The 27,268-nt window shown below is 44.8% G+C and overlaps 1 protein-coding gene and 1 long non-coding RNA gene across 2 annotated transcripts; one reads left to right on the top strand and one right to left on the bottom strand.

Moving 5' to 3' along the window:
- Window positions 1-1,062: 1,062 nt before the first annotated feature.
- On the bottom strand, window positions 1,063-17,980 carry LAMP5 (lysosomal associated membrane protein family member 5). The gene is made up of 6 exons (XM_043602880.1): window positions 17,309-17,980; window positions 16,594-16,766; window positions 16,084-16,215; window positions 15,851-15,956; window positions 14,283-14,471; window positions 1,063-1,930 (listed from the first exon to the last, which is right to left on the bottom strand). Exons 1-6 carry the CDS (start codon window positions 17,370-17,372, stop codon window positions 1,752-1,754), a joined length of 843 nt encoding a protein of 280 aa, XP_043458815.1. The 5' UTR covers window positions 17,373-17,980; the 3' UTR covers window positions 1,063-1,751.
- A 4,088-nt stretch (window positions 17,981-22,068) lies between these two features.
- Window positions 22,069-26,206, top strand: LOC122496565. Its single transcript, XR_006300861.1, has 2 exons — window positions 22,069-23,512; window positions 24,251-26,206. It is a non-coding gene; the product is annotated as an uncharacterized LOC122496565 (long non-coding RNA).
- The last annotated feature ends 1,062 nt before the right edge of the window (window positions 26,207-27,268 follow it).

The following is a 27,268-nucleotide window of genomic DNA, read 5'->3' as shown; positions in this document are numbered from 1 at the left end:
TTGAACAAATGAATGAATGACAATACCAAAAACTAATCATGAATCCTATGTTTTGTGAAAGTAAAATTTTTAAAAGACACAAATTTCCTTTTGTGAAAGTAAAGAGATACAGAGTATTGAGAAGTGTGAGTCAGGTCTAAATTTTTTTTTCTGAAGGGGTTACAGAGTGCAAGGGTAACTCACTGATACATCTAAGTGACCATTTCTCCCCAGATTTTGGGGTGGCTCCAAATAAATGGGAAGTTTTTAAAAAATACATGAGATGCTAAAAAGGAAAGGGCAATGTCAAGTTCGGGGCACGGAGTGACAAGATGGCAGATGATAGAAGTATCTCCTTTTCCTTGTGCAATGTCCAACTGTTATGAGGAACCAGGGCTTCTTCCTCACTGGAACTGAGCACTGAAGAGAGAGAGTGCAGGGGAAGAAACTAGCAGATTGACAGAGCAGCAAACAAACAAGTAATGAAACAGCAATTGACTGATATTTATCAAGATTTGCTGGGATAATGGACTTCCAAGGATACACTACTTTTAGCAGTTGAAGACTTGGGGAGATGAACACATGAGTTGCTCTCATACGATGGACCTGGTATGGGTTATGGAGAGATTCCCACCTAACACCGGAGAAAAGAATTTCTCGTACCCTTGCTCAGATTTTTCAAAAAATGCTTATTTAGAAAGTGAGTGAAATTCAAACTATGTCCATTTCTCTAGAAAGTTTCAGCAAATTATATTTTACTTCAAATACAAATCATCCTAGGCTACCATGTTCAGACCAGCTTTTTAATCTGAAGTTAAATGCCAAATTCAAGACCAGGAAACATCAAAAACAATAGTAGACCAATTATTCAAAAGGCACCATTATTAAAACTATCTTTGTCAAAATAATTCCATGTTTGTTCACCTGGAAAAACCAACCTCCATCTTTCAGCTTCCCTGCCCTTTCTTTGCTCTCATCTTGCAGAAATGAAAGCCCATCTTCAACATTCCTCTCTCTTCTCTGAATGCCAAAGAAACCATTTTAGTTTTGTTTTCTTGTTTCAAGAAAGCAGCCAAATGTTAGACAGTAGTGTGTTTTAATTCATTTTGAAAAACAAACTCACATGATTGATTCTTCAGGTCCCCTTACTTGGACCTGACACATTATGAAGTCCGAACAGCTCTGCATAGTTACATTAAACAGGTTCTTGTGCTGCAAAGTCACTGGGTGCAGGTAGCAGTGAAACATTCCCAAGACAATCACTAGACATGCAGAATGCCAGCCAGAAGCAAGGATCACTTTCAGGGGTCTTGCTGTAGGGAGCATGATGCTGTATTTTGTGTGCATTGACAACTGTATAAGGTAGGCCAAGGGAGCGAAGCACCCCCATTTCTCTGAACCCAAAGGGGTGTCTTTCCAAAAGAAGTGTCTTTCAATCCCTAAACTTCGAGCCAGATACTCCTCTGAGTTGTATGTGTTGCTCCTTGGAGAGTCAAAGCCAAGCCACCATGAGCATGAAGCCTGGCTGACCCCTCCCTCCTCGTTCCCCAGAGTGGAGAGAATGTCTGCCACTTACCCCATGAATCCAAAAGAATCCCCCCCGCCCATCCCTGGGTTTAAGCATGGACGCAGGCCAAGCAAGCCTTGGACACCCAGGCCTGTTGCATTGTAGCTATGTTGGTGTATCCCATGTACAAGGTGGAAAAGTGCTTTTGTTTCTCTACCTGACCCAGCCGGGATAGGGGATTTGGGGGCTCCCTACCTAATGGCCCCTAGCCCATGTGCTTATATTGGGATTGGTCCCTAGGGATCTGCACCTGGTTGGCAGTCATTTTGTGGTGGATGTGGTAAATCGCCAGTGTTACCACAATGACGAGGCCTAGGATGAGCCCCAAAATCAGGGGCAAGGTTTCCTCCAACTGCTCCCGCTCATCCACCGGACACTTATGTTCTGAAATGGGAAAGAAGAAGAAAAGAAATCAGCTCCTGTCAAAACATTTTAAATCATAAGCTCTCCTATCAAAATAAAAAGAGAAATGGAGGTGAAAAGATTTCTCAAGGAACATTTGGGGAGACTCTTTTATTTAGAAATAATGTTTCCCCAACCAACCATAAGGATGAACCACTTAATATTTCTGCACAAGGTAAAAATAAAATGTATCAGTTAAACAGGGCAACAGTCGGTCATTGGATTCCTGGCAGGTGCCAATAAAACATCCAGACAATTGATTTCAATTTTCAGTTTCAGCATTAAACACAGCCACCATCATTTTTATTGTTGGTTTAATTTTTTAACTTTTTATTGAAGTATATGTACACACAGAGAATTTCACACAATATAGAGCTTTCAAAAAGACTGAAAATATCAAGTGTTGGTAATGATATGGAGCAGTTAGAACTCATATATTGTTAGTGGAAGATGGTACAACCACTTTGTAAAACTGTCCAGTAGTTTCTAATAAAGGGAAGTATACACCTACCTACCTACTAACACAGCATTCCATTCCTAGGTTTTTACTTAAGAATAATGAAAACATATGGACACAAAAAGGCTTGAGCATAAATGTTCGCAGAAACTTTATTCACAATAGCTTAAAACTGGAAACAATCCAAATGTCCATCAAAGTGGAGTGGAAAAACAAACAATGGAATATTAATAATAAAAAGAGATGAATAAAAAGGAATGAACACATAACAAAATGGATGAATCTCAAAAATACTATGTTCAGTGAAAACTCTAAGACATGAAGAGTACATATATATGATTCCATTTACATGAAGTTCAAGAGCAGGTAAAACTAAGTCTATGGTGATTGAAATCAGAAAAGTGCTTATATATGGGGAGCAGGACAGGGAACATCCAAGTGTGATGGAAATATCCTGTATTTTGATCTAGGTAAGGGTTACATGGTTGCAAGTACAGGTAAACATGCATCAAGCTATGGGGTGCCTGGGTGGCTCAATTGGTTAAGCATCCAACTTCGGCTCAGGTCATGATCTCATGGTCCATGAGTTTGAGCCCCACGTTGGGCTCTGTGTTGACAGCTCAGAGCCTGGAGCTTGCTTCAGAGTCTGTGTCTCCCTCTCTCTCTTCCCCTCCCCCACTCATTCTCTCCCTGTCTCTCTCTCTCTCAAAAATAAATAAACATTAAAAAAATGTGTCAAGCTAAATTTTTTAGATTTTTGCATTTTGATATGTGTAAATTATACTACAATTTTAAAAAAGAGAGTGCAGAACTTCATGAGTTTTCACAAATGAACATCCCATGTAACCAGCACCTAGATCAAGAAAGAAAATGTTACCAGCACGTTGGTGTTGACTCCATTTTACTCTCTTACCCCCAAGACAGTTTAATAGCCCTTTGCCTCAATTTTTAACTAGAACCAGAAAAACAATTTGGGGCAACGTGTTGGTCACATAGTTTGTAGATCTGAGCAGAACTACATTCCTAGAAACCAGGACATGTTTGCTCAGGCTCCTTTGCTCCTTGTGGGTAACTGATGGCCTCTTCACCAAGCTCATGAGCTACAACCGGAGAAAACAGGCTTAAGATATCTGTTCATAAAGACTAAGTTTTTAAGTCAGGGTGACCCAGTAAACATTCACTGAGCACCAACTGTGTGCCAGGCTCCTCCATGTTGACACAGTCCTTTGTCTCACCTCTCCTGAGGCCAGCAGAAAGGAAAATAAGGCCTGAGCTTATTCTAGTAATTAGAGTCTGGAAGATTATGGACAAACATATGGCTTTTGAAAAGCTGTATACTTGGGGCACCTGGGGTGAGCATACAACTCTTGATTTTGGCTCAGGTAACGATCTCACTGTCATGAGATCGAGCCCCAAGTCAGGCTCTGAGTTCAAGTGGAGCCTGCTTAAGATTCTCTCTCCCATTCCCTCTGCCTCTCTCCCCACTTGTGCACACTCTCTCTCTCTCTCTCTCTCACTCTCTCTCAAAATAAAAATAAAATAAAGGCTGTATACTTAATACACATGGTTCCTAAATTAACTTTCAGTTCTAAGCACAAAGATTTTCTCATTTAATCCCCATGACAACCTTATGAGAGAAATACTGTTTATACCCATTACCTAGAAGGTAGAATGAAGCTAATTTTCCCAGGGGAAATGAAGCCCCAACTTGAATTCCAACAGCCTAACTCAACAGCACAATCAGGGGGGCAGTTAGCAGACATGAGCTAGGGGTAGATTTAGGGTCAGGTCAGTAGCAGACCTAACCTACTGGCATTTAGAGGCTACAGAATCAGAAGAGGGGGCAGGAAGAGGGCTTCCGGGCTCTGGGGCTGTGTGTACTGGTCACAGAGGTACGTTCAATTTCTGAAAATTCAGTGAGGGTCATACTTATTACCAAGAGGTATGAGGGTACTTTCAGGGGGGATGGATATGTTGTTTTTTCTGGATTGTAGTGATGACTTCATAGGTGTATTCCTAAGTCAGAATTTCTCATATCATACACTTAAATGTGTGAAGTTTATTGTATTTCAATTACAACCTGAACAAAAGTGTTTAAAATAAATAAGTAAACATACACATACATACATACATTTCCTGATTGAAAAAAGAAGAGATTTTTTTACAGGGAAGATTTTTTAAAAAGACATTTTGGCAAATGTTAAGGAAGGGCTAAGGACCTATTATTAGCACTAAATTGAGCATTTCTCTTTATTACAATCAGAAGGACTAAAAAGAATCAGTAGGGGACTTTTATTTTTGACTATTTGATTAAATTCTAATGAGTTCCACACTTTGAGTGTCGGCCTGCAGCCCAACATACCCATTTCCCCGGGGAAAAGTCTTAGGTTGTTACAGCAGCACCAGGAACAGCTATGGGCCCAGAGCTCCATACCCAGATGGTTGCTTTTTCCCCCATGATACCACACTGCCCCTTTGAAGAGAAAAATGAGTAGAAATGGGGTTTCTTGGGGTAGGGATTTTATTAACAACAAAAACTATTTGTTTTCCCCAACAGGCTGTTGCCTGTGAAATGTCAACGTAGATTGTCGGCTTTGCTCATTTTCTATGTACTAGTCGCAAACTTACACATTGATATTCATAACATGCCCCTTTCAAGCACACCTGACTGTAGCTAATGAGGTAACTTTGGGAAAGCCCCTAGGTCACCTAAGGATAGGGGCTGGTTGCCAGGAGAACGAAACTTGTGACCAGAAAGTTGGAACTTTCAGCCCCCACCCCCTTGATTTCCAGGGAGGGGAAAGTGGCTAGAGCTTGAGTTCAACCACCAATGGCCAATTATTTAACCAACTGTGCCTATGTAATGAAGCCTCAATAAAAACACCAAAGGATGGGATTCAGAGAGCTTCTGGTCAGTGAACACATGGAGATTTGGGACAAGTGGTGGGCTTGGAAAGAGCCTGGAACCTCCACCATCTTTCCCTGTGTCTTACCCTATGCATCTCCTACATATAGCTGTTCCTGAGTTATATCCTTTTATAATAAACTGGTAACTTAGTGAGTAAAATATATCTCTGAGTTCTGTGAGCCTCTCTAGAATTCAAGGAGAAGATCATGGAAACCTCTGATTGTAAGTTGATCGGAAGCCTAGGTAACAGTCTGGACTTGCAGTTGATATCTGAAATGGAGATGGGGAGCAGTCTTGTAGGAGAGAGCCCTTAACCCATGGGATTTGATGGTATTTTCAGGTAGTGTCAGCAGTGAGTTGAATTGCAGAACACCCAGCTGCTGTCAGAGAATTGCCCAGTGGTTGGGAAAAACACCCACACATCTGAATTGGTATCAGAATCATACTGCCCAAAGTATTATTTTTTTTTAACTTTTTAAAAAATGTTTTAAAAGTGCTTGTTTATTTTTGCGAGAGAGACAGAGCTCCAGCAAGGGAGAGGCAGAGAGAGAGGGAGAGACACAGAATCCGAAGCAGGCTCCAGGCTTTGAGCTGTCAGCACAGAGCCCAATGTGGGCCTCGAACCCATGAGCTGCGAGACCATGGCCTGTGCCATGACACTTAACCGACTGAGCCCCCCAGGTGCTCCCCAGAGTATTATCTTTAAATAGATAATAACTTTAGTATAGTTATGGGAGAATAACATCTCATATCCCATTCTTCAAGGAAGGCAGAAGGGAAAAGCACAATATATTCTGACCAAAAAAGTTATGGTTAAAATACCATTGTGGTTTAGTTTCGTGGTTTTTTTTTTTTTAATTTTAATTCCAGTATAGTTAACATACAGTGTTATATTAGTTTCAGGTGTACAATATAGCGATTCAAAAATTCTATACATCACTCAGTGCTCCTCATGACAAGTGTACTCTTAATCCCCATCACCTATTTCACCCATCCCCTACCCACCTCCCCTCTGGTAACCACCAGTTTGTTCTCTATAGTTACGAGTCTGTTTTGGTTTGTCTCCTTTTTTCTTTGCTCATTTGTTTTATTTCTTAAATTCCACATATGAGAGAAATCACATGATATTTATCTTTCTCTGACTTATTTCACTTAGCATTATAATTGTGGGTTACTTCTTAAAAATTATTTTTTGTGCCTTAGGAAAAAACCTGAACTAAACTCACCACAGAAAGGGGTATATAAAGGGAGCATTAAACTACAGACATGTCAAAAATAATCATGGAGAAATAAGGGGATGTCAAAAATTATCATGAAAAATACTGAATCCCCATCCTCATCCATCCACATCCACTAAGTGGTCAAATAAGGGGACATTCCCAAGTCTGCCATCCCTTACCCACCCTTTCAAAATCCACAGAGCTCTGGAAATCCAGAGCACTTTGTATCGTGCATTTGGCAGCAACACCTGAACTAATGTAGGATGCCCGTGATTTCATGCATCCTACTTAGCATGAAGGTTCACGTGTTTCACTGCAAGAAACAGATATATTAATATATTTGATTACAGGGGGCTGCCTGGACTCTTCTGGGGTTTTCCATAATATATGGACTATGCACTAAATTATCTTCCTAAAGTCTCAAAAATCCTGAACTCTGAAATCCATCTATCCCCAAGGGTTTTAAATGAGAGACGGGGAGCTCACACAAGAGGGTCGCACATTCCGCATTCAGGCTCAAGCCAGTGGTTTCAAACTCTGCCTCTGACCCCGAGGGGAAATAGTGTTTTACATTGCAACTCAGAACATAGGTAGACAAACATAACCAAAACCAAGTTTTCACAAAACAATACTTATCCTGACCCTATGCATCTAATAATTTCCACTCCAGTCTATTCTCTTTAACTTAAAACAGTGCTGGCCATGACCTACTAAGGCAGGAGATGCCATCTTTTTTTGCACCAGTAATGATGAAACCGGTGCAAACCAGTTGAAAACCCTTCTCAGAATCATGCTGACAAATGCATAAAGATAAAACACACACAATTATGAAGGAAAGATATTACACTGAAATTCAGCTATCAAAATATGTTTAAATAAGTTGGGAGAAAGCAATACATGTACCCCTTTATTAGTACACATACTGGCTGGGCTTGCAAAGTAACAAGAAGCATCATTGTTACTTTGCAAGATCTACATAAGCAAATGAGGGATGACAATATCTGTGATTTCTATTGGTGAGAAATTATTATTTCTCCACCACTAATTATTCATTAATTATCACCACTATTACTACTGTGGGTTGTTATCTTCATTTATGACTGAAGGGAATGTCAAAAATTAGAAATTTGCGAAAAGAAAGATGTAAATTTTTCCCACTGAAATTCACACATTCCCAGAATTCTATCCACAACCCTTACGGACCCCAAGGTTAAGATCCTTTGCCATAAACTGATTATGTAACCCACAAATTATAAAACAGGAAGGCTCTAGGCTCTGACTAGGAGAAGAACATCTTTTGGCTTAGACCACACTAAATCTGGCTTTGGATGCTCAGAGGTCCATAATTCCCTGTTCACCTCCACAGGGCGTGGGGTCCCTCGTGCCTCTGCCCTGGCTGGGCTCAGGGTTCTCAAGTGCACAAAGATCCTGAAGACGATGGCATATGGCTGGGAAAGACAACAACCAGTCTAGCCATTGGAAAGAACCAGATAAAGACAAATCGGACAACAGAGGGTTAATCTATTGCCAGCTGCCAATTGCTGAATAAGGTACCTCAACCATAAATCCAATGCTGCTGAAATTCTGATCCATCTTCAGTTCTCATTTTTAGTCCATGGTTTTGTTTTTTGGGTTTTTTTGGTCACTTGTTTGTTTGATGACCACCATTTTTTGTGTGTTTGATGGTTTTATGTCCATCCCAATGGTGTATTTATTCCCTGAGGCGAACCAACCACAAGAACTCTTCATTGTTCCCCAAATGAAAACACTGAGATGGGCAGTAGGCGAAAAGGCAAGCTACCTGCTTTCTCAAGGTCTGCTAACACCCCAGACTATTCCTGTTCAAGGAAGGGGCTGATTGGGCTTCTTCCACTCTCTGATAGGACAGCTGGAGGGAGGAGTTTGCCCCTCTTCCCATTGTCTCTGGGCTGGTTCTGGACTCCTGTAACCGCAGCAAAATGTGTTTTGTATTTTGATAAAGAGCATAAATGGGCCTTGGAGACCTTTGGCTGGAGACAAGCAGATACTTTTACCAAGATGTAAGCAGTAGCAATTAAAATAAGATAATAAAAGCAGTTGTTGATTGATGCCACTGTGCACCAGGCACGTGGCATGCACAAGAAAGAGTTGTATAAATCCTTCTTACAATCCTATAAGCTCTGCCAGGGCAGGAAATTTCATACACCCCAGAACCTACGTGTAACAGACCCATCCAGACAGTGTCCTTGGCAGTCACTTTCTCACACATTGCAGTGGGTTTTGCCTACAAGGCAGCTTAGAAGTCCCAGAGAGTCAATGCTCTTCCCCCACCCCAGCAGCCATCAGTGGTGGATAAAAGTTGATGGGTAAATGCATTGTTCCCACCTCTCAGGCTGGATAACTCTGACATGGGTTCTACATTCTTGGGGGGTTCCAGCAGTGTCAGCCCCAGGTGCCCACAGTGGAAACCTGCTCACTAATGCACGGGTACTGGTTGTCTTACTATCTCACTTCCCCAAGCCCTTCCCAGTGCTTTCTAGAACCACTTCCTAAATAAACTACTTGCACTTACATGCTTGCCTAGGATCTGCTCCTTGGGGAACCCAGCCTAAAACACTATGTTCCAGGAAAGTACCAGGAACACTGAATTCTACAATTGGCTAGTTACATAGCCCTACACTGGGGCTCCACATTCCTGCCCTTGACACAGTTCTCAGCAGTGTTCATAACAGGATTATCTCCCCCTAGAAGCATACCCAGGAGACCCTGAGGAGCAACTATGCATGCTGGGAGGTGCTATGTAAGTCACAGGTCTACACAATGCTGTGGATCAGCATCAGCTAAGCCTTCGTGCACGTGGCAGCCAGCCACAGGGTGCCCTACCGAGGGCTGGTGTACAGAGAATGGTAAGGCACGATCATTTCCACTATAACACAGATGTGGTTAAAACAAAGATGAGGTGGCATCTTCCAATCATGCTGTTAGGAACACTAATAAAAGGCTCATGAATTCAGGGTACTCAACAACCTGTGTAAAGGTGCCTCCTGTGCTCACATGTTTATTAGGAGCAGCTGAGGCTCTGAGTAAGCACTCAGGATCTGACACCCAAAGACAGGCTCTTGCCCCAGCCCTGGCAGCCACTATAAGGGCAGGCTTCACCAATAACTTCACTTCTCTGAGCCTCAGTTTCTCTGCAGTCATCTGGGATCTCAGCACCTTCTTTACAGGTTTGTTTGTTTGCTTGTTTTTCCCCCTTGAGAATTAAAAAGGGACCAGCCTATATGTGGTCACTTTTAAATGCCTTTTAAACCCGAATTTTTTTTTCAATATATGAAATTTATTGTCAAATTGGTTTCCATACAACACCCAATGCTCATCCCAAAAGGTGCCCTCCTCAATACCCATCACCCACCCTCCCCTCCCTCCCACCCCCCATCAACCCTCAGTTTGTTCTCAGTTTTTAAGAGTCTCTTATGCTTTTAAACCTGAATCTTTAACAAAGGGAAACAGAGACTGGGTGCCTGAGTGGCTCAGTCGATTGAGTGTCTGACTCTTGATTTCAGCTCAGGTCATGACCCTAAGGTTTGTGGGTTCAAGCCCTGCATCAGGCTCTGAGCTGACAGTGCAGTGCAGAGACTCTGTCTCCTTCCCTCTCTTCCCCTCCCCTGCTCCTTCTCCTTCTCTCTCTCTTTTTCTCTCAAAATAAATAAACTTTAAAAATTTTAAAACAAAGGGGAACAGAGATACCCTTTGCATTCTGTTATGTTTCTTTTGAAATTATGCATAAAATTTGCCTTTAATTCAAGCTGTTAAAATTCTCAGGCTGATCTGTTGCTTATCAGTGATGCAATCCTCATCCATCACAGCCAGGAATCTCCAGGAGGCCCACAAAGGGACACACTTTAAGGACTTAATTGTGGAAGGACACGTTAATCAACCCCAACTGAGAGACATGAGGTGCTTTGAACTGCAGTGTGGTCGTTACCATACAAGTGTATTGGTTATAGAAATGAGCCAAAGTAGCCTCTGTGTATCGGCCCCTAGGTGGTTTATTTCTTCACTGCAGGCTGAGACCATTAGCTCTAAAGCCTATCATGCCAAACTCAAATTTTTACACATCTAATTATTTAAAAACCAGCCCAAAGAAGCACATTTTTAGCTATTTACAGCCTGCCTGCTTTGCATACCAAACCTCACCCAACAGCTGTTACCCATTGATAAGATAGGCCTTGGCCTCTGCTGCCCCTCAGAGCTCTCTGACCCAGAGACTCCTTACCGTGCTGCTGAGCCATATTGCCTAGACACGTAAGCCCCCTCCCCAGTACCCCTCTCCCTGCCAGGAGGTCCTTTGCCCTCCTCCCTTCTGGCTGGTGGTCCCCATATGCCTCTCTCTGGATAGTCTCATGCTCTGAGCAGCTTCCGCTCTCATGCAACCCTGTCCAAGCACCACCCAATAAAACTTGTGTATTATTGCCTCTCAAGGTCATATCTTTTCCTTGATCAGCTCACGATTCCTCAACCACCCCCCCACACACAGAGTATTCCACAGACCAGCAGCATCACCAGGGAGCTTGCTAGAAATGGAGCATCTTGGGCCCCGCCCCCAGACCTACTGAACCAGACTCTGCATGTTAACAAGATTACCACAGTCATGCACAATGCAGCTACAGATTCCTGTGCACACTGCAGTTGGAGACGTGCTGGGCTAAGAGACTTCTGTTGAGGATAAGCGTAGTAGCCGAGCTCAATGCACTAAAGGGATTTAAGTGATAAAGACGTCAACCCCCATTTGAGCTGCTCTCAATGCTGTGAGTATCCAGTAATCCATTTCACTGACCCTTTCTTGCTTTAGAGTCTATTAAACAGGCAGATGTGAAACTTCAGACAGCCAGTATGGCCCCCTTACACAGGGAATGGTTTCTTCATTGGAAACCCTGTGGCTATAGGTCCTACACACACGTGCCAAACCCACATATATACCCTGCAGTAGGCGTGCAGTTATAATACCAGATATGGCCCCCTCCCCCACTCCCCCCGCTTCCCTACGCGGGTGCAGGCTACTCATCCAGAGCCTCCTGAGCTTCTTTTCTGGGAAAGCAGGGGCGGGGGCAAGCCCCAGGTCCCCAAAAGGCACTTCAAAGGAATCTTTTGGATTCTACCAAATAAATCAAATGATCCCTTGCAAAACACAGTGGGGGGCAGGTGCTGAGAGGCACAAATGGGAGGAGCCAGGAACAAAGGAACCCCTGCCACACAAAGGCAAACGGATCCAGTGAGTGATTCTGAATGAGGCTTGCCTCCTCCCAGGAGCAGGAGCTTTGAGCTCCAGGGCACCATATAGGAGGGGACATCCTAATTATTACCCAGAAAAGCCTGAGACAAGTGCAGTTTGCTTGTGCTTAATAATACATCTGCATTTAGAAAGTTCTACATGCCTACAAACTCTCTAAGTCTATCCAGCAACCGTGCCCCTCTAGGACCTGTAAGTGAATAAAACCTGGTTTTCAAACAAAGAAGGCCAAGACGTCCATGCTATGAATTTCACTGATTTTCAGGAAACCAGCTCTGGTCCTGATTCAGTGCTCATTTACTCTTATTTTGTATACCATTCTAAACACTGATGAGATTTGATTTCTCAACTCATCAATGACTATCAGCAACAGTGTAGAAATAACCCAGAACGACTGGGGTGAGGTTGAAGTAAGGACCTAGTAAAAGCAGCCATCACAGCACAGATAGCACCAACCAGTAAAGAAGTGCCTAAGAACAGCTGACCAGTAAAAAACAAAGAGTAATTAGAGACTATGAAAAGTACCCGCATAAACTCAAATGTATCTGTGGTAGGAACCCTGGGGGCTGATTCTACACAGTCCAGGATGTTCATAATGAATTCCTGGTCATCAGTAATCATAAGTCCAATCACATTTAATTATAGTTAATATTTTCAGTTGAAGAAAGACACTGACTGTTATATTTTATAAACACTTATGTAATCAAACAGATATTTTTAAAACACTAAGGTCTTGACGCTTGTGAGTTTAATTTCAATTTTGTGAAGATCCATGAAAATGCAGTTAGCCCATCCTTCCCCAAGTGTGTTGAGGTAAGTACTGCACTGACTTACTAAACATATGAAATCCTGATTCATCTGGTATTCAAGCATTTGGAAGTCTCTGTTAATTGTGTCCACAGCTTCAGGATATCAATTCAGCCAAAGTTAACTGGGCATCTACGGTGTACCAAGCACTGTGTTAGGCACTAAAAATGCAAAGATGAAAAAAGAAGTAGGGTCTTCTGTCAAAGACAGTTTAACTTAAGAATGTTCAAATGGGGCGCCTGGGTGGCGCAGTCGGTTGAGCGTCCGACTTCAGCCAGGTCACGATCTCGCGGTCCGTGAGTTCGAGCCCCGCGTCGGGCTCTGGGCTGATGGCTCAGAGCCTGGAGCCTGTTTCCGATTCTGTGACTCCCTCTCTCTCTGCCCCTCCCCCGTTCATGCTCTGTCTCTCTCTGTCCCAAAAATAAATAAATGTTAAAAAAAAAAAAAAAAAAAAAAAAAAAAAAGAATGTTCAAATGGTCTTTAAATGATCATGGTATTGGGGGAGGGGAGCATATATTCTACTCAGTATAGTTTGAATTGGGAGGGGAATTTTATGAAAGCTGGATTCCCTGGGAAATGATCAAATGATTTGTGTATGACACAGATGGGGATTCCCTGATATCCTGTATGTTCTAATAGTCGTATTCATCTGGGGATCCCCACTCCAAAAGAAGGCATCCATAAAGCAATGAGAATCTCTCCCCATTTCTTAGCCACAAGGAATAAACAGAATATCAAACCATCTTTAACAACCTTCTCCAGATGAATTGAAAAATTGATTCACCCTACGTTTGCCTGGTAAAAATTGTTGCTAGACTCAGATAATTGCAGAAATGTGGACTCCCCTTGTGCCCAACTTCTTCTGGGATGCAGAGAACCAAGAGAATGTGGATGTCCTGAATCTGCCTCAGCTATATCCTGCCTGACCCCCTTTCAGAGACTAGCACAGACTGAGAAGAAGCCTTTCTCCACACCCCAGGAGGAAAAGATCAGGGGCCCCTGCTTTTCTGAAGCCTCAAGGGTAGCCCTCCTAACAAAGGTGAGTGCTAGGGGGAGGCAGATCTCCATGAGTCTCTCTGTAGCATACACACACACACACACACACACACACACACACACACACACACACGCCTATTGCATTCTAGCCACACAAAAACTTAGACTCACAGTGGTACAAACTACAGCTGAAACTACCTGAAATAACATGGAGAAGTGAAGGCCCATGGAAGCAGAGGCCCTTCTGTAATCCATGGCTCTCTATGTAATGTTGTTTGAGATTTTTCGCTGATTTTTCATTGGGAAATTTGCATCAAAATTATATATATATTTTTCCAAACGGTCTTTGTTACCTCTTTCCCTATCAAGGTTCCTCTCTTGGCAAACAAAAAGGAAGTGAGGAAAGAAATAAAAAGAAGGGAAGGACCAAAGAAGGGAAAGTGGGAGAGGAAAGAATGAAGTGAAGGAGGAAGGGAGAAGAAAGAACCATTGAGGAAGGTTGATCAGTTCACAGTCTAAAATATTATAGTGAGAGGAAGTGTCATGTCAGCCTGAAGAAAATACAAGTAGTAACAGCCTGAAACCCTGGCAGGTCCCTTTCCCCATCCACCCTGAAGTCAGCCTTCCCTTCCCTCCATCCTGTCTCCTCCTCCCACACTGATCCCCACCAACCTACCTTCACTGAAGACAAAATCAGAGATGATGTCAAAAGGCTGGATGTGTACTGCAGACAGAATCATGGTAACTGTCTTCTGTGGATCGCTGGAGGCTAGTGAAATGGTCTGCTGAGCTTGACACTGGTAGGACTTCCCAGCTGGGGTGACCAAGGCAGAGAGGTGATGTGAGTTGGCCGTGTGCTTCCCGGCTGCAGGGAAGGCCCAAAGCAATGGTTAGGCCCCTACTTCTGGAAGAATCCTAACCTCCTAACCTCCTGTGCCTCTCTCTCTCTCAGCTCCAGAAACCTCTCTGATCCTCTGTGTTGATGGGCTGGGGCTGGAGCTCTGCAGAGGGCATCAAGTGGTGACAAAGGACAGGCACTCCCCTTCTTTCAGGAGCAGGGGTTCCTTAAACATTGATTTGAAATTTCTTTTCTGGAAAAGGAGAGTGATACCTAAAAACCCAACTCTGTTTACTATATGCAACCTGAAAATGGAGATTTCAAAGAAACAGAACAGTGATGTGGTTTTCCACATTTCACACTGGCCCACACAGAATTGAAGATCTTCAGCAAAGCCGGGCTGGTTGCTGGTGCCCTGGGCAGACTTAACATACATATATACTCTTTGCAGGGCTGCCCCTTTTTCTCCTTTTCAGGTACATGTTTGTTGTTTTTCCCCCTCTTTCCCTTTTTTGGAGGGGAAGGTATCTAATTTAACTGGGAGAAGTGTTTGAATATGGATTTTGATGAAGAGAAGAAAATGCTCTTTTTACTGCAGTGATAAAGAGGGGTGGAAAGGGAGACATGATCCGTACATTCTTTCATGTGCTCAATAAAAATCTTTTCCCAACACCAGTGCCCAGGTGATGGAAGGCCTCATTAGGAGATTACACAGTTTACTAAATAAATAGGTTGGTTAATTAATTAATTTGAATGTGGTCTTTGATGGCTCTTGCACATGTGAACATTCTTATTTGGGGAATGGCTGTTGCTCTTGCCACAATATTTTTGGAGGCTCTGGGAGAGTTGGGGCGATGGGCAGGAAAAGCTAATAAATTAGGACACGGTTCAGAATCTGCTCTGGGGTGACTGCAGTCAATGACTGAAGACCGAGTGTGAGCCATAGGGCCATGAACAAAAAGATACTGCAGGCTAACCGAGAAAAGGAGTCACACTGCCCCTTTCAAGTTTCTGCGCATAAGAAGAAAAACCAGGGTGCAGGGGGGAAAAAATTTAGCTTCTCCGTGCTCCTTTAAAGGACAAATCATAAGAGAGCCTCCTGAAGCAGCCAGGGGGAAGACAGGCCCTCAAGAGATGTCTCATAGAGGATCAGGCTACGGTGACCTACCGGCTGATCCTTAGGCCCGTGGTTCCTTGCTCATCTACAAGGCCTAAAGTCCAGAGGACACGCAGGTGCTCCCGCTTCCTCTAGCTTGGAGAGAAAGCCCAGGGCGGACGTGGCCTGGGAGCGCAAAGTCAGTATCTGTTTCCATAAATTTCCTGAGGAATTTGGTCTTCATGCCTGGGCTCTCTGCAGTGCCCAGGCTTTCCCAGGCTTCCTCCCCAGCTTTGGGGCCTCTACTCACCACTGACTGCGTCTTTAAAATGGGTCTTCTCTAAGGAGTCATAGACAAACTGGACCTTGCTCAACCTCCACGTCGCCTCGGGTCCTTTGGACGCATTATGACTTTCCTGCCAAGAGGGAGGCGCGCGTCACTCGTCCTCGCGGCTTTTAGGTGAGGAAATCCTGGGGGCGGCCCCCGCCCACATCCACCCAGAGGTGGGCAGAGCCTCCTCTGCGCGTCCCCCTCGGGCTTACCTTTACAAACAGCATTTTGAGCGCATACGCGCGATCCACCCAGAACACCTGCAGCTCCGACTCGTTGTGGCCACAGCGGCCCTTCACCTCAGCTCCTCGGGTCAGGGAGATGTCGGCCTGTTCGGTGATCAGCTGGGAACACATACGCCCCGCACCCCCTCAGCGCACCCGGCCTCCGCCGGGGCTGTAAAGGGCAGTGCATTCAAACTCGGGGTGGCACGCCTGAGCGCTCCTTTGCGCGCGCGCTCGCAGGTCCCGGAACATGCGGTTAGATGCTTGCTCTGCGTGCAGACCCGGCCGTTAGGGAAGCAGAGAAAGGGGGATTACTTTCAAAGCAGGCAGGGCGAGCAGAAGGCGTTACAAGCCGGAACCCCCATGCAGCATTCGGGAGAAGCCTGCAGGGGCACAGAGGGGGAAGGCGGGCGACCCAGGTCTTCCTGGGGCCTTGAAGGGGGATGCCCTTCGCCCCTGGAGCCCTAGGAGTAAGCCCGGAGGGAAAAGGTTCCTTACATCTACATAATTGCTGGCCCACACATCATAAGGGACAATAAATTTGGCTGCGAACTCGGCCATGAGACACGTCGTCCCATTTTCCCGCACCACAAATATATCTTTTTCAGGGTTAGTGGAAAGGCCTGAGAGATTTTCCACTTCTTGTTCTGCCATGATTCCAGCCGTTGTATCTGCGGAAAAACAAACCAAAAAAAAAAAAAAAAAAATCCTCTCGGTTCCAGGCTCAGTGAGCCCACGCGTCGCAGGCACAGGGGTGGAGAGATCGTGGTCTGCAGGCTTTGGGGTGATAAAGTTCCTTGCCGGCTGCTGTGCGCTCTGCAAGCCATTTCCCTAACCTAGCGCCGACAATTTCAACTCCGTTGCTGTTAATTTATGATAAAAATAAAATTTTAAAATTTAAATCCTTACTATTTTGTAAGCCGACTGGTCTTTTCCTTCATCTTAGGCTTTTAAAACCAAATCTTTCTTGCCAATGCTCAGACCCCACGAAGCAGGCTCGTATAGCATTCTGTCTGGGATGTGCGGTACAGGTGTGTGGCCCTCTGGGGAATTCCCTGCCTCTGGCGGGAAGGCCCTCCACCCCGCCCGCAAAGAAGAAAGAAAATAAAACGTAAGGGCCACATTTTGACCTTAAGCTACTGGTTTTGCTCTGCTCGTTCTATTCTCTGCAAATAGTGGACCCTGCCCTCGCTGTGGCCCAAAAGCTACTCACGGAACAGCATCAGGAGAACTCGAAGTCTATAGACGCTGGAAAAGGCTCTTCCTCGGAGATCCATGCTCGCTGTGCAGCGAATGAGGCCAGATGTGCTGCTGCAGAGGCCGCCTGAGAGGGAATCCCTCAAAGTCGCCGCTGGAGTGAGCCGGGGTGAGCGAGGGGCGGGGGCACCGAGAGGGAGGCGGGGGGAAGCGCGTGTTCTCTGCGCGCTGCCGAAGACTTGGTGGCGGGTGCCGCACCGACCCGTGCAGGCTGAACGCGAGTAGGCTCACTGCGGAGGAACCGACCGAGAGGTGAGGGAGCTGTCCACGGCTGCGAGTACTGAAAGGGATCGGTTGTGTTGCAGGAGTGATTGTTGTGGCTTGGCTAGTGCAGCTAGCCAATGAGATTTGGGGGGGCTAAAATTCTCCCTGAGTCTGTTTCCTGTTCTGCAATTGCATCCGCAGAGATGATTGTGTCCTGAGAAACTTAACAGCACTCTCAGACCTATTCGATATCCCTACTAGGTACAGTTATTAGGTGGTGTAGACATCACATCCTTGGAGTCCTGGTTGCTGAAAATGCCTCTGGTTCCTGAAAGAAAACGGTAGAACACAAATTGTTGCTGCTTTGGGGGAGGAGGAGTAGGCAGAAATAGAGAAGGGAAATGCTATGGCAACAGTTTCCTGCATTTGGAGACATCCCCTTCTCTCCTCTGCTCTCAATGAGCTAATGGATTTAAAGTTAAATTGATGCCTCCCTAAATGAGGCCGTCAGTCAGTGCAGTATTCTGGCTTATTTTCTGTGAGTTCTGCTCTCTGACTGCGTGAGGGCTCTAAACTCTGGGGTCATCTACCCTCACTCATTATATTGCGACTTTTCTGCCAAGGAGAATGTAAGTGAACCCGAAGTTTGTGAGGGTTGTCTAGGGTCTCTTAGGACAGTAATGTCACCTACTTTTGTAAACATAGACATTACACACATATTGCTCTATGGCATCCAGTGGGACAAAAAAATACTACTGGACTAATTCCTATATTTACATTTTTGGTAGCTTGTTTTTTAAAAAATTTCTTGCTTCATAAATCAGAATACAGCTTTTTCAGCAATGAACATGCTGTCCTCATCAATTGTATTGATGTCCAAATATTTCATGTCTTACAGGATATTTAATTATGTGAATAATCAGTAATATAACGTCATAAAATAAACAATATCATATTAAGGGGGAAATTGCAAAGTATTTTAACATGCACTCTCAAATTTTATCCTCCTTACCACCTTAGAAGGAAGACAAGGGAACATTTGCCTTATGGTGGTTGTACACTCCCAAAACTGAGACTCAGAAAATTAAATGACCTTGCCTAGTGTCACATGGTCAGTTAGAATTAAAATAGGAAAATCACATGCTTTAACTTCATAGGGACCATCTTCATTTTTCCTTATATAATACTTTGACTCCAAAATATACTATATTTTCATTTCCATAAAATCTTTATTCAATGACCAAATAACAAGCTGAAACCCAAAGTCTCTAATAAGATCAATAGCAATTCAAATTATGAAGTAATATTTAAATCAATACTATATTTTATATCTTCATTTTTATCTGGTATATTTCATTCAAGCATTTTTCAAGAACTTTGCATAAATGTTTATATACAGAAGGACTGAGGCCTTTGTGATTGATAAAAGTCAATTATTATGATTGCAATTTGCAAAATTTACATGCCTTGCAATTTGTCACCTTAGCAATTGCTATTACACATTTTCCTGTAGTATCATAAAAACTTTGAAAACAATGAGACATATGTAATGAAGCATTTATATTCTCTTTCCCTCCATCTTTCCCTCTAGTACTTTAATGAGGAAAGAAATGGATAGATTTTAGTTTAGTGTTCACAATTTATTACCTTCATGACCTTGTACAGATTATCATTTTCCTCAACTGAAAAACTGGAATAATACCTCAGGGGATGGCTGGTTAGGCCAAGTGAACTAATGAGTAGAACATCATTCAAAACAAAGACAAATTAATTTCATCATAAACATTAACTGAATACCTATTACTTGCACTATGTTTGGTGCTCTGGGAACCCAAAGATAAACAAATACCATTATAGAAGTAGAAGAGATGTCTGTGAAAGATTATGACAATTTTTCTTGTGATACATTATTGCAGATGTCCTCATTTATAGATTATTAAAAGATCAACTGAATTAATTGATGATTATCTGCTTTAATAAGAAAACATAGATGGGAAGTAGCATGGGTCATTAATCTTAAGTTGTTGTAGTTGATTATTGATTTCATTATAAATCAAATGGTCGTTCCTTTGAAATGGTTTCTTTCCATACCTGACATACATGATCTCTTTGTTAATACCAGAGAGTACTTCAAGAGTTAAAAGAAAAAAGGAAGCAGTTTTAACTCTTTCTTCCTGGAAGGATCATCCTCAAAACATAATTAAATTTCCTTTTAGGTGTTTAATCTTAAAGATAGCTTACAAAGATCCATTAACTTATCTATCTGTCCTCAGTGATTCTTATGTTGCAATAACAATTGGATCATTTTTCCTACAACTTTCACCTACATTAATTAAATAACTTTCTAATCAAGCTTTAAAAAAATCTTCACTTCTCTGAAATCAGCAAAGAGCAAGTAAAACTCATCATTAAATCATATTTTAAGATAGTAACAAAGTTTTCCAAAATTTGTTCCATTCTTCATTTATTGAATGGGAGAGAAAGTAGGAGAAGCTAACATAAACAAGTATACTCTTGTGGATAATGGTTGTGTCAATTTTCATGATTGCTGCTGGTGGTCAAAACAAAATGTCAGTGGTAAGTGTAACCCATGCATGTTGCCCTTGGAATCTTCTCTAGATCCTCTATGTCCTTCAAAGGATTCTTTTCAATTTGTGTACTTACTTATTTGGATTGGCCTTAATGAATCACATGCCATTGGGTGGTTACTATTTCACAGTAGTGGAAGAAGAGGCTCCTGTATGTCTAGACCTTTCAGTTTGGATGGGAGAATAGAAGAAGATACATGAAGACGTAGACTTGTGTGGCACAAGGTGGGGATAGACACACAGAAAAAGGTAAAGTAAGACAGCCATCCCCAGGGTGGGGTAGAACTGACCAAAGGAGGCCTCTTGGAGAAGGTGGGTTTTGAAAAACGTGGACAGATTGACCTGGTATCAAGGAAGACAAGGAAGACAATTGCCCTTGGCACTGCTAATGTAAGAAATATATATTAAATAGGAAAGCCAGTACAAAGATGTAACTCTTCATCCTTCCATGTTTATCAATTTGCATTAAAGAAGAAGTTAGACCCAGAAGTTCACAATCGTTTATAGACTACATAGTCTCTATTTAATGTCTTTATGTGATAATATGCCCTACATATGGTATGCATATGCAAACCTTATTCTAAAAAAATTAAATATTCAAATTGTTAGGTGTATCTCTTAGTCACACAAATAATTGACTTGGATTTGTAGAACCAAGCAAAAAATTGCAAAAATCAGAAAAAATGCTGATTAGAAACCATATTTGTGAACTTCAAAAGGGGAAAGCTAGGCTTTGTTACAGCTGAAATTTGGCTTGTTGATGTTTCAGTCCACTTTACAGTGAAATGTAAAAATGTACTCTGGCCCTATTATCCCCCAACTCTTCCCCCCCCCCCCACACACACACACTGGGAGCACACAAGGATTAAAGAAGCAGGGATAATTTAACTAACCTGGACAAGGTGCACAGAGATGTCAAGCTGGAATTACTACGTACCAAAACCTTTTCTTGTATTCAGCATATCACTGAACACTTAGTTAATTTAATTTATTTACTGCCTTTCAAACCCTTTCTAGGATAGAAACCCTTTTGGATAAGAACTGAAAAGTAAGTGTACACACGAATATTTTGTGCAGAAGTTTCCAAACCCTAGAATATTTGCAAAGAATGAGAAAGTGAAGCGTGCCTCTGATGCACTCAGCTTGCATGACCTTGGTAAAATTTCCCTCATCCTTTCTTTTCATTGGTCTCTCCTGCACCTACTTTAATGAAGCAAGAGCTGTTTCTGCAATGAGGGTAACCAGTGGAGGAGACAAGGCACCAGAATAATGGCTCTTTCATTGGCAAAGTATGTTTATGCTAAGTCCTTAGGAAAAGTCCTTTTATGGGTTCATTTAGAATAAATGCCTTCACAGAGGAGAAAATGCGAGGGGGGAGGGGAAGACAAAGTCCATAAAGCAAACCCTGAATAAGCAGATGGTAAGGCTTGGTAGTCATTCCTGAAAAGTTCAGTAGCAAATGAGGCAGTAATTAGTTAACCATTTTTAAACTCGTTTTAAGTTAGTTACCACTAAGTTTCAATGTGTAAGATTTAGGCCTTGGAGTACAGCCCTCTCTGCTTTCCTAGCAGAGAGGAAAAGCTTAATGTGGGAGCAGGGAACTTCTCTGCAAAACAAAACAAAACAAAAAACAAACAAAGAAAAACAAGAGTCAATGGAGAAGTTTTAAAATTCTTTAAAGAGTGTTTCTCTGCAAGAAAAACAACTACCTCCATGTGTCTCAGGATTAGGCAAGCTCATTTAAAATAGTTTTCTGCCTGAATTCTCAGATGCTGCAATTCCTTAAAATCATGTTACCGGCATCTCTGGTCCCCTAGTTAACTACTCTTTTAATTGCCTATTTGAAGTTATCACTTGAAGATGTGTTGGGACTAAGGACAATTTATATTAATTGCCTCTGGGAGGGGAGGGTGAGAGTGGGGTGGCCAGTCTGTTGTGCTTTGAAGGAAGCATTGCTGGACAGAGCTGGAATTCTGGAATGCCCTCAGGTGTTCTGATGTTGTAGGTTTGGGATATGTCTGTGACTTTTTTGTGAAAACACTGCAAAGATGCTCCAGTAACCAAGAAAGAGGAAGAGGAAGGAGTCTTCGGTGTATTGCAAAGGTGCCTGGAATGGCAATCTAGAAAGCAATATGCTAGTTATGAAGAGCGACAATTTCAGGGCAGTAGCTCCGAAAATGCCTTTCCTAAAGGAATCCCTCCAGGACGAAACACAATGCGTCTCTTAGTGACCTTAGTTGAGAAGTGATCTGAGCAATTCCTTCAGGGAAAAACATGCTGTGAATTCCATTATTAAAGCGTACTGTCTCAGCATGGAAGAAGTGTGCGCTGGTCAGGGCACATGGCCTGTGCCTGTGTCAGTACCTTGGGATGGCACCGATGCAGGAGAGCCCGGTTGCTCCGGGTTTGGAGCTTCGGCGCCCAGGCTGCAGACTCCAGACCTGGGAGCTTCTGCCCGAGCAAAGGGAGATGCGCGCCACTTCGGGCGTCTAGCTGCCTGCGCCCAGAGCTCGCAAGGACCTCAACCTGAGAAAGACACTGGAGCCTGGCACCTGGGTTGGACTTCTGACACATTGGCGCAGCTGCTCCAGGTCTAGACATGGGACAGAAAAACCCGGTCCAGATGCAAAGGTCAAGTCCACACCGGCTCCAAAGCCGGGATAGGGGGATCAATTACAAGGGTGCTGGGGCTGAGCAAATTCGGCCACAGCGACCGAACCTGCGGGGTCTTTTGTGTCTGGGCGTGGAGGGTCATTAGGACTAGAAAAAGGAGGAAGAAAGTTCCTAGCAGAGAGCGTGTCCCTGCCTCTCCGGAGACCTTCTTCGCAGCTCCTGCGCCGCACAGGAAGTCTTGCCAAACCCGGTGTTGGAGCGAGGTAGGTGGGCTGTGAGACCCAGGCGCTCTCCGATCCTTGGGCCTCTCGGGTCCTTCCTCCATCCCGAGAAAAGTCGGGAGACTCTGAGGGGGGTGTAGGATGCTGAACTTGGGGAGAGAGGAGACCTGTTTACACAGGCATCCCTTTCTTTTCTTCCTGACCAAACCGCCAGCGCTGTATCCGCACCGGAGGAAAATGCCCCGAAGTGCCCCAGCGGTCTGGATTCCAGAAGAGAAGTCGTGAGGATGCGCGCTGCAGGGCCAGGGGTGCACGGGGTATCACGCCGCAGCTCGGTCCTCGGACAATTCTGGGACCCGCGCGAGGTTTCCCAGACGGAGAAGGGATTCTGCTGAGAGGAGATCGAAGCTGAGACAGCACACGAGGCCCAAGTGGCGCGCAGACAGCTCGGGGCGAGCACCCGGGAGCAAGCGGTTTCTGCGGGCGGGACTGGCGGCCGCCCTGGACCCGCAGGTTCCGGACCGGGACGAGAAGGTCAGTAGGTGGACTGGCTCATATGGCCAGGGCTGTGAGGTTAGGTTCGACTTAAAAAAAAATTTTTTTTTAAATCAATCAATCAATCAACCTGGGTAAGGGGTGGGGAGCAGAGGGCATTCCCCACCCCAGGCTGCAACTGCAAAAAAAGCCCAGGCTTCTGCCTTAACGGGAGTCCCCAGGGACAATGGGGAGGGGGCAGCCTCTCAGCAGCAAATCTCGCGCCCAGACGATGCTCCTGTGCCCCTTCCGCGGATCCCGCCTGGGGTGCAGGTCCAGTCTGCCAGCAGGACGCAGGACCGGCTTTCTGGAGGCTCCAGAGAGCGTCCTGTCAACACCTCTCTCCTCTTCGGTGGACAGGGCCGGGTAAGAACTCTGGGAGGCCCCACACCAGAAGAGCACCGTGGATACCCTCCTCTTAGTCCCCTCAAAATAAAAACAACATTAAATCCCCTATAGTAACACGAAAAATAACATTAACCTTCGGATATTTCTGTATGGCGAACCTATGGTTATCTTTTAATTCAAAAGCAAATTTGCGGGTGCCTCAGCTTTCCCCTGCCTGTGAAATGCCCCAGGCCCCTGCCACCCCAGGTCTGGCGGTCTGAGGTATCCCCCCGCCCAGCAGCCCAGGTGGAACCCGCACGTGCTGTCTCTAGGCCCAAATCTGTGTCCTCCCCGGGACGTTCTTTGTGTTTCTAATTCTCCCGGGCCATTTTTTTTTTTTTTTTCTTTCAGTGTCAGAGAAAGAGTCAGATCTATGGAGGTTGTAGCCACGGCCTCGGCCACAGCTTCGGGAATCCCAAGCCAAACCAATGGGCCTTGGAGCCCAAAGGACCAAAGCCACCAAAAACAACGTTCGCCAACCTCTGTCACCCGGAGGTCGGGAGCCTGCCGCGCCGTTACTCCCGGGTGACTTTGCGAAACGCACAGATGGGGACGCCTCCGGCCCGGCACGCAGGGCCGGCTGATGGATCGTCTCATTTCCCGACTTGATGGGCCGGAACCTGGGGTGGCGGGGCTGGGGGAGGGGGCCGTCCGCGTCGGGACCCAGCCGGATGGCCGCGTGGGCCGGGTGGGAGGCTCTGGCCGCCGGATTTGGGTTGGGGGATGAGTGTGCGACAAACAGATCTTAGAGAAAAACCTCGAATCCCCCCCCCCCGCCCCGCCCCCTCTGTCTCCGTCCCCAACACGAAGTTATCCCTTCCTCCTTTTTCTGTTTTGGGCACAGGCGCCGCGTCCCGGGTCTCCGGGGACAGCGTGACTGTGAGTGCGGTGGCGGCTCTCCGGGGCGCCGGGCCCCGCCTCCTTCCTTGGGCGTCCGCGTCCGCCTGCACCGCGCTGTTGGCATCCTTTCCTGCGGGTGGCTGCAGGAGGGCAGGACTCAGGAAGGACCCTGTGGGGGGAGGGTGTGAAAGCCGCAGGGGGTGAGGGAAAGCTTTCATTTCGGGTCCATCTAAAGTCCAATTCTGGCCTCGGACTGGGAATTTTGGAGAGAGACAGAGGGGCAGGGGTGGAGAGTCAGGGTAGCGGCGAGGGGTGTTGTAGAAGGGAAAATGCACACCGAGCAGCTTGCATCCCGGCTGTCCTACCCTCCAGGGAGACCTAGAAAGACAGGAGCCTCGGGGAGAGACAAAGTCGGCGGTCCCTGTCCGCGCACCTCTTCCAAGGTTCAGACAGGCCAGGCGCGTGAGGAAGCAAGGAGCGAGGGGAGAACGCGAGGCTGCGCTTAGGCGAGGTGAGGACAACTGAAGGGGAGATGGGTGGCATCACTGGGGTTCCTGCTTCAGGGCCGTAACTGTGGGGTGTTTTCCTTTCAGCTTGCCAGAATTTCCCCCAGGTCTCAGGAGCAGGAACTCCCGGCTGTGCTCCAGGTGTTCATCCCAGGGCCTCAGGCCTGCCATGAGGAATCCCCGTTCTGGGCGTGCATTTGGGTTCGGTAACCTGCCCTACTCCCCTCCTGCTGGACAGTGGACCACTCTGAAGGCCCCTCTGGCCAGGAACCTGCCACAAGGGTCAGGGCATCCAGCTAGTGCACTGCCCCAATACTAAAGTGTGGTCTGTGGACCCTTAGCATCTCCCCCACCTGGCTGCTGCACAAGCTCCGGCCTCACCCACCGCACTGCAGCAGAACCTGCGTGTGAAAAGGTTACCTAGGGGACTTGTACACCTCTGCAGCTGGAGAAGCCCTGGCCTAATTTCCAGAGCCCGAGTTGACTCCTGCTGACTCCACACAGTGTGTCTCCCGCTTCATCTTCATCATCTGTCCAGTGAGAGGTGTTTCTGAGGTCCCAGGGCAGCTCTGCAGCAACCCCTGAAACCACTCCACCCCAAGGAAATGAAAATCGCTAGTTAGTGGAGCCTGGCAGGAATGCAGTTTTAAGTGTCCCCAAATGATTCTAATAGCCAGGAAGAACTAGTAGAGAATTAACTCCCTTTGCAGATCAGCTGAGATATGCCCTGGAGCCTACACAATACTGTGAGTACAATGCTTCAGAACCCTGGGCTCCATAGCCAGATTCACTCTGGCCCCAGCAGATGTGGCCTTGAGCCGGCTAATGAGCCTTGCTGTGCCTCCGTTTCCTTACCTGTAAAATGGAGTTGATAATAATGCTCTACCACAAAGAGCGGGGTTCAGGTTTAGAACCAAACATTTAGAATCAATTTCAATAAATCTTAGTTTATAATGCCAAATAGCTCAATCTCTCATTTTAAGCCCCAATCACAGGCTACTTATTTACCTCTCCCCTCCCCCACCCCAAGGGGCTTTCTTCCAGGGCTCAAAGGCTTGTTTTGGCTTCAATATTCACGTCTATTTCTCAACATTTTAAACATGAAAACTAACATTTTAAATCGCTTAGCAACTTACTCAACCTGATTTTCTGCAAAGTTGATTTTGCCACTTCCAGAAGCGCTAGTAAAGTATGCTTTTAGCTGTGTGGCTCACCAGGGAAGCTGCTGAAGAAAAATACCTGGAGGGCTTGTTAGGAACAGATGGCTGGGCTCCACCCAGAGTTGCTGATTCTGTGAGTCTGGGAAGGGGCTGAGTAATTACGTATCTAACAAGCCCCCAAGTAATGCTGATGCTTCTGGTCAGAGGGAACCACACTCTGTGAATCACAGTGCCAAAGGAACGGTCTGCTCCAAGCCTGATGGAAATCTTACAGCAGCACGGTCCATAGAAATATAATGCAAACTACAATTCTAACTTGAAACGTTCTGGGAGCCACATTTCATTCTTAAATTGTTATGTATTTATTTTCTATTGAAATATATTTGACATATAACCTTGTATAAATTCAAGGGGTAGATATGTTAATGTGATACATTTATATCGTAATATGACTGCGGTTGTAGCAATAGTTAGCATTTCTGTCACGCCATATAATTATCGTTTCTTTTTATGTGGTGGGAATAATGAAGATCTAGTCCCTTAGCAAGTTTCATGATGATACAATATTGTTGTCTATATGTGTGGTCTGGATCTCCAGGACTTATATATTGACTAGTTGAAAGTTTGTACCCTTAAACAATATCTCTTCTATTCCTACTCACTGGTAATAAATCACCATTCTACTCTCTGTTTCTATGAGTCTCGTAGCCACGTTTTAAAAAGTAGAAAAGAAAAGGGTAGAATCAATTTTGAGAATAGATTTTATTTAATGGAATATATCCAGAATTAACATTTCACCATTGAACTAATAACAAACACTGATGAGCCATTTTATTTTGTTTTTTTTTTTTTAACTTTTTAAA

The sequence above is a fragment of the Prionailurus bengalensis genome, chromosome A3 (genome assembly GCF_016509475.1).
Source record: "Prionailurus bengalensis isolate Pbe53 chromosome A3, Fcat_Pben_1.1_paternal_pri, whole genome shotgun sequence".
Lineage (NCBI taxonomy): Eukaryota > Metazoa > Chordata > Mammalia > Carnivora > Felidae > Prionailurus > Prionailurus bengalensis.
This window is presented reverse-complemented; position numbering and strand designations above follow the sequence as displayed.

Excerpts from the sequence above, each read along its gene's own strand:
- LAMP5 (XM_043602880.1), bottom strand. The coding sequence starts at position 17,372 with ATGGATCTCCGAGGAAGAGCCTTTTCCAGCGTCTATAGACTTCGAGTT. Across the intron at positions 16,216-16,593 it reads GGGCCAGCAATTATGTAGAT|CTGATCACCGAACAGGCCGA; the intron begins GTAAGGAACCTT and ends ATGTGTTCCCAG. Across the intron at positions 14,472-15,850 it reads TTTTAAAGACGCAGTCAGTG|CCGGGAAGCACACGGCCAAC; the intron begins GTGAGTAGAGGC and ends CCTTCCCTGCAG.